Source organism: Alternaria arbusti (genome assembly GCF_024043155.1).
Source record: "Alternaria arbusti strain BMP 1465 chromosome Unknown scaffold_5, whole genome shotgun sequence".
Taxonomy (NCBI): domain Eukaryota; kingdom Fungi; phylum Ascomycota; class Dothideomycetes; order Pleosporales; family Pleosporaceae; genus Alternaria; species Alternaria arbusti.
The window spans coordinates 1,016,610-1,028,623 of NW_026249945.1; the positions used below are offsets into that span (position 1 = coordinate 1,016,610).

At 52.4% G+C, this 12,014-nt stretch overlaps 4 protein-coding genes across 4 annotated transcripts; 2 read left to right on the forward strand and 2 right to left on the reverse strand.

Moving 5' to 3' along the window:
- Window positions 1–1,013: 1,013 nt before the first annotated feature.
- J4E86_004863 (uncharacterized protein) lies at window positions 1,014–3,838 on the reverse strand (the record flags this gene model as incomplete). The annotated part of the gene is made up of 4 exons (XM_051445400.1): window positions 1,014–1,085; window positions 1,141–1,332; window positions 1,382–3,659; window positions 3,714–3,838. The coding sequence occupies 4 exons, from the start codon at window positions 3,836–3,838 to the stop codon at window positions 1,014–1,016; spliced, it is 2,667 nt and encodes an 888-aa protein (XP_051303497.1).
- A 1,506-nt stretch (window positions 3,839–5,344) lies between these two features.
- On the reverse strand, window positions 5,345–6,349 carry J4E86_004864 (uncharacterized protein; the record flags this gene model as incomplete). The annotated part of the gene is made up of 1 exon (XM_051445401.1): window positions 5,345–6,349. One exon carries the CDS (start codon window positions 6,347–6,349, stop codon window positions 5,345–5,347), a length of 1,005 nt encoding a protein of 334 aa, XP_051303498.1.
- A 2,060-nt stretch (window positions 6,350–8,409) lies between these two features.
- On the forward strand, window positions 8,410–9,954 carry J4E86_004865 (uncharacterized protein; the record flags this gene model as incomplete). Its single annotated transcript, XM_051445402.1, has 1 exon — window positions 8,410–9,954. The coding sequence occupies one exon, from the start codon at window positions 8,410–8,412 to the stop codon at window positions 9,952–9,954; it is 1,545 nt and encodes a 514-aa protein (XP_051303499.1).
- Window positions 9,955–10,574: 620 nt separating this feature from the next.
- J4E86_004866 (uncharacterized protein) lies at window positions 10,575–12,014 on the forward strand (the record flags this gene model as incomplete). The annotated part of the gene is made up of 1 exon (XM_051445403.1): window positions 10,575–12,014. The coding sequence occupies one exon, from the start codon at window positions 10,575–10,577 to the stop codon at window positions 12,012–12,014; it is 1,440 nt and encodes a 479-aa protein (XP_051303500.1).

Here is a 12,014-nt window from a genome sequence, read left to right on the forward strand (position 1 = left end):
TCGCTATCATCCGGCGACCGCATGGAGCCTCGCACTCCTCCCAAACCATCTCCCGTTGTACTCATACGCCTCCTCAGCTCCTCAGGCGTTATTGCGCCGCCGTCCAGCTCGACCGGCGCATCATTTATCGCGGGTGTGTTCGTGTCGATCAACGGTGTTTGGCTAGAGACTGCTGGACTAGTCTTATGCGGGAAGGTACAGGTGCGGAAGACGGGGGAGATAGGGTCGGAAGTGGGAGGAGAGGAGGTTGCAGTGAGAGGGGGTGGGGAGATGGTGGGTGGTGGGTTTGTCATTGTTTGTATGGCGGAAGGAGTCGCGATGGCGGTATCTGAGGTACGAAGACGTCTTGGTAAAGGGTTGTTGGTAGTAGTAATGTGATGCGCACTTCTCAGCCTCGTCGCGTCGCTCTTACGGCTGTATGTCGAAAGGCAAGGTGCGTGACGAGTAGATGTCGCAGACGTACGTAGGCGGCACAGCTGCCTCTTGTGCAACCCAAGCCTCAGGCAGCCCGCCTTTCGCAGCCTCACGGCCAAACAAAAGCCCGCGAGCGCGTAAGCAAGTCGTGACCGCGATGACGTTTGACGCCCACGCGCCGGCAATTCAGGGTCCAGCGGTTGAAGTGGGGCAGCGACGCGGCAGCTGGCCGGGGTCGATGTCTTGGTATGCACCTTGATCGTCGCGTGCTATATCGGGATACGAGTTGGATGGAAAACGACGCAACAACACTAAGGATTAAGTTGGCGAAGAAGGCATGAATACACTGGGTATGTGTGGGTTTGAAACAAGCGCAAAGGCTGAGCTGAGTTCATTCATGTTTCCATCGCTGCGCGGGGCACATGGCTTGCTGCGCCTCCTTCCTCCCGCCCTTTTGTACATCCAATAGCTGACGGGTATCTAGCAACACCACCAAGCTTCGGCCCCCGAAAGTACAGACCATGCAAATACATACGGCGCTCAAGTTACATAATCATAGGCTCATTACCCGCTCGCAAACAACGTAAGAGCGCGAAGTACTAGTTAGACTGCTTCGGCATTAGGAATCCCATAGTGTACGCTTCACCAGAGTTCGTCTTCGTGGAATCAGCCTTGTTGCTGTCAGCTATCAATAACATGCAATGAATCGTGACCATCAGTACTTACGCCCATGTAGACATCCTGCCCGAACATGTTTGCTCGGTTGCCTTGGATAGGTTGCTGGTTCGGTGTCTGTCCTGTAGCTGGCATCCCGTTTTGCTCGGTTTGCATAGGCATGCTACCGAGATCCATGGGGAAGAAGTTGTTGGTCGCTTCCATGCCAGGGTTGGGGCCTTGGATGTATGAGTCCCATGCGTCCTAGTCATGTTAGCAGAGTGATATGGGCAGATTCGTGAGGATGACCTACCCAGTTGATGTTGTCTGTCGGCGGGAGATCTAGATTCTGGAATAGATTCGCTCCGAACAGGTTTGAGAACGGACTTGGTGCATTCTCTGGCCCTGATGGCCCGCTTGTCGGCTGGTTGTATTGTGGTGTCAAGCCCGTCGATGGCTGAGGCATAGGGTCGTTGAGCAGATTAGCCATACCGGCAGGGTATCGCTGATCAAACATGTTGGCATTAGGGGTCATGCCGCCTGTGCTGAGTAGGCCCAGTGTCATCGCTGCCGAATGTTCAGGTGCGACGTTGGCGTCTTCCATTGGTGCCATTGTCGGGTATGCGGATGTAGCTGCTTGGAAGCCATTGGGCGTTTGTTTGGCTACCCGGTTCTTCTTCAGCTGATCCAGCATGACACTGAGCGTGGTATGCGCTTTGTATGCTTCCATGGAGTGATCTTTCAGACCATCCCAGATGCCCACCGCTATCTCTATAGCTTCGAGCATCTCCTCGCAGCGATCTGAACTCCACACGAGTGTGTCTCCTGACGGTGGAGATCGAGATGGCGCTTCCCTAGCAGTGTGGTAGAGATCAGAAGAGATGATCATGGCTGCAAGAAGGAAGTCGACAGTGGTCAGCGATGAGATGAACCATTTGACGTTGCGCAACCGACCGCCGGCCTGGCATTCCCGGTGCAAGGTCGCTTGGTGCTTGAGAAGCATCATCGAGGCTTCAATAACCGCTTTCCTGGAGTAGGCAAAACGTGATTGCACTCTCGCATAAGACAGGTACTTTCGATGCAGTACGCATATGGTCTTGAGGAAGAGGAGATCTAATGTGAAGCGTTGCATGATCAAGGTAGAAGGGTCGCGCGCCGCATCATCCATCCCTCGCATCTTCAGATGCGGCGAGATATTGTCGTGTAGCTCTCGAGCTTCCGCGTCTAGCTTCATGACCTCTTCGTACGAAGAGCATGTCAGAGTATCTGTGCACTCGACCGCTTCTCCGAGCTTGTAGATCAATCTTGTCCGGTTGATGAGAAAGAGTGTAGGCGTAGCTTCGGTTTCCGGCCTCGAAGGAGGCAGTATCTTCATGTCTTTGTGGAGTTCATCGTCGTATATATTACGCGGTATCTCAGTGTTAGTATCCCGCGGTCGGACGATGGGCGGCAACCCAGCCTGTGCGGAGAACAGCAGATCAAATGAGCGGACCGCAGCCCAGACACGTCTTCGCATCTCCGCCTGGAAAACGGGTATGCCGGCATATGGCGCCGCATCCCGATGCAAACCCATGCGCATCGCTAGCCGCACAATGATACCCGTACTTATCAAGATACCAACTTCTGCATCTCTACTACGAGCATACTCTGCATGAACGTGCAAGATCAAGGTCTCCATCATCCCAGTAATGGGCTGCGTAATGTCTGACATGATCAAACATTGCGCCGTCAAGTCTCCATATTCTCTTGACATCTCCCAAGACTTGTTATGGTATTCCGGAGGCTCATCACCGGCTCGTGTGTACGACTGTAACGCGATACACATCATCGCAAACACAGTACCAAGCCAGATAATGGGCGTCTCTTCTGGTTGTGCCCAATGCCTGTCATATTCCTCCTGGAATGAAGGACCGTGTATTATGTGAATGCCGGGATCGTATGTGTTGAAGAAGCGCGAGACGAGGAGATCGGCTGTGGGCTTTGGTGGAAAGCGCGATAGAACCTCGGCTTTGGAGGTTGGTTTCTGTCCGCCCATCAGGAAAGATGTACCCGGCGGTCGATCTTCGACGTGAGTTGCCTTGAATCGCTTGAGCTGATCCTCGTACTGTTTCTTATGCTCGGCGAAGTAGTTCTTGACTTCCGACAATTCGCCCAAGATTGCGTACCAGTGTGCTTCTGATGCGAATATGGTGTGGTTATTGTGCACCTTCATTACTCCAATAGACTTTGTAACGGTCTCCATCTCGCTTTCATCGTTCACGTCCTCCTCGGGTATCGACTCGGGAGCGCCGGTGCTCATGCTCGTGATCATTTGGCTGGGGTCGAATTGCTGGTCCGGGCCAGCATTGGCCATGCTGTTCGCGATAGCTGCTTGAGCAGCGGCAGGCCCTGCACTCTGCGCGCCATTGGTCATCAGCGAGAGAACCAGCCCCTCGAGACGGTCAATGCGATTTTGCATATCATCGGGCGTCGTGGCGGAACCGGTGCTGGCAGAGCTCTTCTTGCGGTTGCCTGGAGCAGCGTACGTACATGATGCCGTATCTCCGCGTTTGGTGCAATTGTCGCAGGGATGACCTCGATTGCATTTCAGCCTACGATGGTCAGCATGTGGCGATCATTGCTTCGTTGTCGAGATGTGTGCCTACTTTCGATGCCTGCATGCTCCACATGATAAGGGAACCCGATTCCGTTTACGTACAACTCTAAATTGCGGATCTGGCGGCGACTGTCCTGCGCTCGACGAGGTCGTTGAAGGCGGAGTGGGCGGCATGGTCGCGATCGCGTCGTCCGCAGGCGTGATATGGGACGACGGAGAATGCGGACTTAAGCGCTAAAGTCCGTTCGAGATATATGATGAAATCTCACGCCTTGGTGGTCGCCTAAGCTGCAGGACTAGGGTGTTGACTGGTCCAGACTCGTGTCGTGCAGACGTTGGTGGTCGCTAGTATGCGCTTTGCAGAGGAGAGTGTAGCGAAAGGTCGTAAGGTGTGCGATTCTGCGATTGCGGCCCGGTGCGGTCTTAAATCTTCCGGAGCTGAGCTATCTCCATGCGCCAAGTGCTATGACTCTGAGGCGTGGACTTGAAATGGCGATACTGCCCTGGTGTTGACTTGTATGCGACTTGCTTCCGCCTTTCCGCCAGTCAATGTCGTCCAGTACGGCACACTTTCCGCTCTTCTTCTTCAGATACTGTCTCTTGTAATGCGCAGACGTACGCTTCAATCGATGCGTAGGCAATTCGTCGTTGGGTGGCTCGTCTAGATTCGGCTTACGCAGCGCTTCTTATGAGGGGGAGGTGCAGCTCATGCAATGGGCAGTCGACCTCGCGGTGAGAGGAATATGGTCTAGCGGTGTATCGAAGGCTTGTTGACACCTGCTAGCCTCTGTCAGCAGCTGCACATTCACAGAGCCATGCGCCGATTCGTACTTACTCTCAAACAGGCTTGCACGCACCGCCAGCTTTCCGTCTAACGCGCCCGACTCACGATAGCGACCTCTGATCGTGGAGGCTCCTCAATTAGGCCGTTGATGATATGCGCTAGCTTTGGCGACTCGAAATCCACAAGATAAGAAGCTCGCAAGCGGTTGTTGTGGTGGTGTAGTCAAAGGCTGGTACAGCCATGGGCAGAATTAGGCGGCCTTTAACTCCGACCACCCTCATCCGTCGCTGCCAAGATGTCCTGCGACATGCGACTCTTCATCATGTCGCCATCACGCTTATCCATGTTACTGACGGTACAGATTCGGTCAGCTCCTTCGGTGGCAACCTCATCTCCACCACTACCACTGTCCTGCCTCCGTATGGCCCCTCATCGCACACTGCTCTTTCCACATGTCAAGATTGCTCGTGGTCGCGCTTGCCCCAGGCGGGGTCGAACTAGCCCACGCTCAAGCCACCTGCTCGCTGGCGGCAACTCAGGCCCGCTACTTCGTACAGCGATAAGCTTTTGACAAGTCTGGGGCCTGTTCACAGTTTTCTGTATCACACATCACTGTACATATGGTAATTTGATGCGAAAAACTCTCCGAGCGAAGCTTTGTTTGAAGAGAAACAGAACTATCTGACAAAATACACAATCTAGGTCCGAACGCAAATGTCGATTTCTTCGCAATCACCTCATACAAGGACAAAACCGAGCAGGTCTGCAGGCAACATTAAGCTAAAACCTTGCAAAGTAGGTGAACTAACGTTAACGTAGGCTCTGGGCTGTTCAGTTTTTTCTTAGGTTGGCGTGCAATCATCATTATCATCAAATTCGCCATATCGTCTGATCCATCAGGCTCCGTCACTTGGCCCCGCGCTATTGCCATCGCCGTTCGCAGACGCTTGAGGCTCTGCAGCCGCCGTCCAAGGCACCATCTTCTCGGCCTTCGCGTCCCAATTATGCACTCCTCCCGTGCCAACATTATACTGGTAGTAATTCTCCGTACCGCCCTTGATCATCGCCTTCCGGAAAGTGATATTGATCCTTCCTTTGCCTGCCTCAGGGCCGGCGCGCTTTGGAATACTATGTAGCCAGTTCGCCTGCGTCTTGCCACGCATCAAAACCATATCTCCCGAGCCGAGAGGCAGCTTGATGCCCTTTGGCTCCTCCGTCACAACGCCTGCGTTGGGTGGAATAGGCTTGTGCTTCATCAAGAAGTCGCGCTTTGCACCGAGACTGAACGATGCGATTGCCGGATTAGGGCCGAGGAACCTCTCATCGTCGGAGTGGTACGATATGCTGTCCTTACCATCGGCGTAGTAATTGACGAGGCAGAAGTTGAAGGTCTCACCAGTGGTACCCTCTGTCACTTTCTTCAGTTCCTCCAGACACTGTGGGATAGGACGAGGTGCGCACTTGTAGCGGCTCTTCTCAACCGGCTTTCCAGTCTTTGCATCTACGATGCTGCCATCAGCTGCAAAGCGCGATGTGTCATCAATACCAAATACGGTCGTAAACCGCGGCGTGTTGATCTGTGTTTGCGCGCCACCACGGGTGATGTTGTACTGCACGCGGTAGAAGGGAAGTTCCTGTCGAAGGAACTCGAAAAGCCCTGGCGCAATACTGGACGGTACGTATGGCTGATAGTATACAAGATCCAGGTCCAGCTGGTCGTTCATGAGCTTGCCCTCCTCAGCAGGTGCGAATCCCAACTGCTCCGTGAACGGGGCAGGCAGATGTGGGATGGCGAAGGGGTAAGACGCATGACTTGACTTATGAAGACTTGCTTCATATCGGGGTTTCTTGGGCTCAGGGCGCTTGAAGAACGAGTCAATGGCACCTCGCTTCAGCGACATAGTCCTTGAAGCTGTGTTGGTCCACACCTGTCCAAGCCTTCCACCAACTATCACGGGCTGGAGGACCTTCACTGTCACTATCTGGAAGCAGAACTGCTCAGTTTGCCGACCACTAGCGCCTTCCGATGGGGAAGGAGGAAGTATTAGGCTCGAAACGAAGTAGCCTACAATGGTATTGCTAACAGGCTGTTGTTCCACCTTTCTGGGCCTGGTCTCAATCAAAGTCTTTCAGAGGCGACGAAAGATGGGATGCTCGAACGCTCTATTGTCGAATCTTCCACAGGTGCGAGCCAGGTGGGTGTTGTAGGCGACAAAGGCGTTCCAAAGACCTGTTGCACCGTCTGAGGTTGGCACGCCTTGTCTTGGACAATAAACCGGAGGCGGGTTTGCGTCCCTAGCTCCAGGACCCGATTCAAGTCCAACTGAAGCCAAGCGTTGGGTCAATTCGGCAAGGCCGAGGCGCACAGTGTGAGGTGCGTAATGCGCGCGGAGTATGTGAATTTGTTGCGCTCTCTCCGAAACTTGAGAGTAAGGAATGGAGCGACGTGACTGTTGTACGCGACGGTTGTGAACTTGTTGGGCTCTTGCCGAAACTTGAGAGCGAGGAACAGAGCGGCGGGGTCTGCCTGCAGGAGAATTGAGGGATGCAGAACGTGTAGTGACCATTGTCGCGACGCGTCTCTGCGCTGATACTATTCTGAACGTCGATGACGTATGTGATTGGTCTGCACAGACGTCGACGTGATTGGCTGACGGCTGGTAGCGGGGCTAACGCGTGGCTGGGAGGAACGCCGCACAGGAAACACCATCACGTCCCATCCATCCAATTTTTGCAGTTCCGGCACTCAACCCAACTTTGCGCTAGCGACCAAAAGCCTCTGGTCTACGCATTTTGTTGGGGTATCTGCGAGCGCGCGCAGTGGGATATGGGCTGCAGCCTACACGCGGTCGCGCTGACAAGGAGAGGACGTGGAGGTGTTTGGCGGACGCAACGCGCGAACGATCCTCCATCCCACCATCATCGCGAAGCAACTGCGCAATCATAACAACACGCTCGGGTATCATCGGAACTTCTCAAGAAATATCTCTACGTTATCAGGAACACTGCGCGATGCGTAAACAGGCAACTAATGCATCTCATACAGGTAGTAGTCGCGATTATCGGTCATCACAACGACATCTCAGCCAAAGTCGAATTTAGCTTTGGTGGCTGTAGATGTTGGTTAAACTTATTCATACAATGTATCGATCGCATTACAGCGAGAGTATCACAACATATTCAGCTAACACATCGACCCACATCTTCTTAGTCACGCTTTATAAAACTGTACGTCTTTTGAACCTCCCCCTTTCTCAAGACCGCCTTTCGAGTTCATGCAAGCCATGCGTGGACTTACTTCTTCTTCTTTCTCTCTTTACCTGGATTCAAGAAATCTTCGAGTTCTTTGTCTTTCTCTTTCTCTTTCAACTTTTCCTTCGCTTTTCTCTCCTCCTTATCCTCTGCCTGCCATTTCGACTTGCACGATAAACATCCTGGCTGGTTCTTGAGATGTTTCTTGCCTGCACATCCTTGACGGCACGGCATCTGGTGCTTTGTGCAGTATATCAGTCTGCCGGTACTCGGGACGCAGTTTCCAGGGCTCACGTCGCCGACCCAGCCATTCGCTCCGGGGCAGTGATGCTTGACTGTTGTAGTACATTTACCCATGTTTCTAATGGTTGATAATGTAAGCGTGTGTTGTTGTTCTTTGCGGATGGTGTTGCGGTGAGTAGAGTGTTTCCTTTAGGTTTGTGGAGGCGTTGTAGATAGCACGGTTTATATACACGGACTTCACGGGATGCATTGTGACGATGTGAGACTTTCACGTTAAGACAGTCGATGAGTTCGAGCATTCACACCGCGCACGCAGTGACGGTCTCGAAGGGAAGTGACCCTGTGCACCGACAAGGCTTGGCACTAAGCAAACAAAGAGCTACCATGCAACAATGCGCCCCAGAAACTTCAAAAGGCCCTTCCGCCTACACTACAACTCCTACCCACACCTTTCGACGACGACACCATGTCGCCTGACTCTTCTCCGCCCGTGGCTTCGACTGAACGAGTTGCGGACACACAACATCATGCTACAGGTGATACTGTTACTGTTACGACGGGCGGCGCAACATACGACACTCTACATTATGAACCAGTTGCTCGCAATGACCAGCAGGACGACGAGCCGCAAGATGATGCGGTCTCAGAAACGAACACCGTTCTCTACGGACAGGAGCCATTTGAGACATTACAGCACAAAGTTGCCGATCTAGCCGCCAAAATCTTCCAGCGAAACCAACAAGACATTTCAATTCACGAAATGAAGGGTGGCTCCTTCAACCGAGTCATTGGCGTCACGCTCTCAACAAAGCCAAAGATGTTTAGCTGGATCTGGTTCACGTTCCGCTGCCTAGGCGCGCGCAAGAAGAAGGCGACCACACAGTGCGAGTCGTACATTGTACGTGTTCCGCGAATGATGGACGATGGTGACAATGGTGCCGAAGCCATGGCCGAAGACATGAAGCGCCAGGTGGCGGTATTGAAGACGACTATGTCACGACTACCTTTGCCCACCCCCGATGTCGCTAGCTACGATACCACTACGGAAAACATATTTGGACGACCATACATGATTCAAAAGCGACTTCCTGGCAGCAACCTTGCGGGGCGTTTTTGGGGTAAACTCAATATACAACAGAAACGATGCATGGCTAAGCAACTCACCGCTCTCGCACCTACCATCGCTTCTGTGGAAGGTCCAGCCGGCGATATAGCGTCGCGAAACTTGTCCTGCCCTTCGACAACCCCGATCGGTGTCGATACGTTCTCCATGACGGCTTACGGTGATCAGCCATCGTCCCGACCGACATCGACCTGCAAGCCTCTCGACTTCCTCCTTGAGCGTTGCGAGCAGCATCGTGCTTATGACGCATCTGAAGGAGTCAACTTTGACGAGGTCTGGGTGAGCTTCGCTAGGATGTCAAAAGCTCTGGCAGCTCGTGGCTTCCTCGATGGGCCCTGCGTACTCGTTCACGGCGATCTCAAACCTTACAACGTTCTAGCGGAAGTACGTAGTGACACCCAGGCAGTGATCACAGGCGTTATCGACTGGGATTCTGCCATCATCGCGCCCGAATTCGTGGCTTATAGAGCTCCGTTCTGGCTTTGGACGCCTGTGGAGATGACTAGCGACGAGGAAGACGGGGAATGGGTAGCGTCTGTGGAGCCAATCACTGAGGAGGACAAGATGATGAAGCAGGTGTTCCTCGATAACGCATCGGAGAAATACAAGCGCTTTGCATTCTCCCGAGAGGCCATGATGGCTAGGCAAATGTTTGAGATAATCCATAAGGGCATGTCCGATGAGTGGGAGCATGATTTGGCAGAGAGCATCATCATGGCGTGGGATGACCTACACCCTGAGGATGATGTTCGTTACCGTAAATCTTACTCTGACTCTGAGTCTGGGTCTGATACTGATTCTGACTCCGACTCTGACTCGAAATCTACATCAGATGCGGAGAAAGACGAGTCAGTCGTTGCGAGAGAGATATCCGTTGTTGTAGAGTAGTAGGACGATGGTTCGATATACGCATGGCATGGCGATACCTAATTACTTGATTGACATCTTCCATTACAATACATGCACATGCTGTTATCTCTAGTACGACACGTGTGATCGATATTCCATCAAAACATAAATACTGAGTTCTTGTTCCAACTGCTTTGAACCGTTCGAAAAGGCTTCGAGAGATTTATCCGACTGCGATAAGATGAAGGCCCTTTTCCTTCGAACACTTTCTTCCATATCACGGAGGTCAATGTTACCTGATTCATGAGTTGCTTGCACATAGGTAGGTATGAGCTATCACAGTAACATAAGCAAGCTTTGAACATGTAGCCTTGGAAGATTTGCAACCGTGACAGTGTGTCTTACACAAAGCCCATTCTCCTACACAGGATAGAACTAAACTGCTCTTGTTACCTTATTGGCGGACATTGTGTACCTACAGTCAGCACTTTAGTGAAGCGACCACTGTGAATTCATTCACGATGCCGCGAATTACTCAAAGGAAAGAAGACCTTTAACTCAAATCTTCCTTTTTGGACTTCTACTAAGCGGGAACAGGAATAGACGAATACCTTGCCTTGAGACCAGGTCAAGATATATAGGCGGCAAGGCCACACCCAATGGCGCATCTCGATATGCCACTTCAAGGACTGAGCAAAATTGACATCGCCTGCATTGGAGCGGCTAGAGGATACCTCCCAGATCGAGTCGCGAGCAACGATGAACTAACAACTTCTGGATATGAGAGTGAGAACCCCCTACGGCGCTTGTTCGATGACGAAAACATCTTCACTGAGGGTGGCGTAGGCTTTCTGGAAGGGAGAGAAACAGTCTTGAGACTGAAGTTCCGAATTCTGCAACTCATCGCCGATCTGTTCCCTGAGAGTGAGATCGAAGAGTCTTCACTTCGCGTACTTGGAATGGGCTCTTTCAACATCGTCATAGCTGTCACATTACAAGACAAGGCGCAACGACGAGACTCCGGGGTCTACTTTAGCGCTAGAGTATCAAGATTTCTTGGTATGCCTCCACGAACCCGTAAGTTTGCTTTGAGAATTCCAAGGGACAAGAAGGGAGACATGGATGGTCCCCCTGTGAACGACGTTGCTGGCGACATCGTTACACAACGCGTTATCAGCTCTTGCCTAAGGTTACCCATACCCAAGATTGAGAAGTACGATCTTGGTCCGAAAAATGCCTTGGGACGGCCATATACCCTGCAGACCTTACTACCCGGTGAGAACTTACATGCATTGTGGCTTGAGCTAAATCCACAACAGAAAGCGTCGGCCATCCAGCAGATCACGCAAACAGTGGAGAAGATTGCAGCCGTCACTACGCCCGCGGCTGGGTTCATCTCCCTGAGTAACTTGACCTCAGGAAGCTCAGCTATAGCATTGGATCAATTTCCCGTTCCGACAAACCAAGAAGCGAAGATACGACCACACTTCGCTTCGCCCAGCCAGAGCCCAGCGTCACCTCAAACACCTTTTGGATATCTGATTGACCATTGCCAGCGCTGGCAGAAGTACGAAGAGGAGATTGGACGTGCGAGTCGAAACAAAAACATGTGGCGAATCACGATTGCCGTTGCGAAAGCTCTGGATCGGCGCGGATGGCTAGGGCAGCGCTTTCATCTTACGCATGGCGACTTGTTTCCCCGCAATATACTCGCTAAGATCACAGGCCCAGAGACTGTAGAGATCACAGGTATCGTAGACTGGGATATGGCTTGCTTCGCACCCAAGTTTGTGGCCCTTCGACCCCCGTTCTGGGCGTGGGTAGGTCACTCGGTGGACGAGAGAGACGAAGACTTGGCAACATCCGAGCCGCCTGAGGGAGGGTTCAAGACGTTGAAGCAGGCTTTTAGGAGCGCGGCGTCAGAAGAGTTCATCATATTTGGTCTTTCGCGCGAGAGTGCCATCGCGAGAAAGCTGTTTAGGGTCGTCAACAGTGGGTTGCTGGGCGATCGTCGGTATCTGGCGCTTCAGCTGGCAGAAGAATGGAATGCCTTGTATCTGGAGGATAAGATTGGTGATCTTGAAGCAGAGTGGAATTGA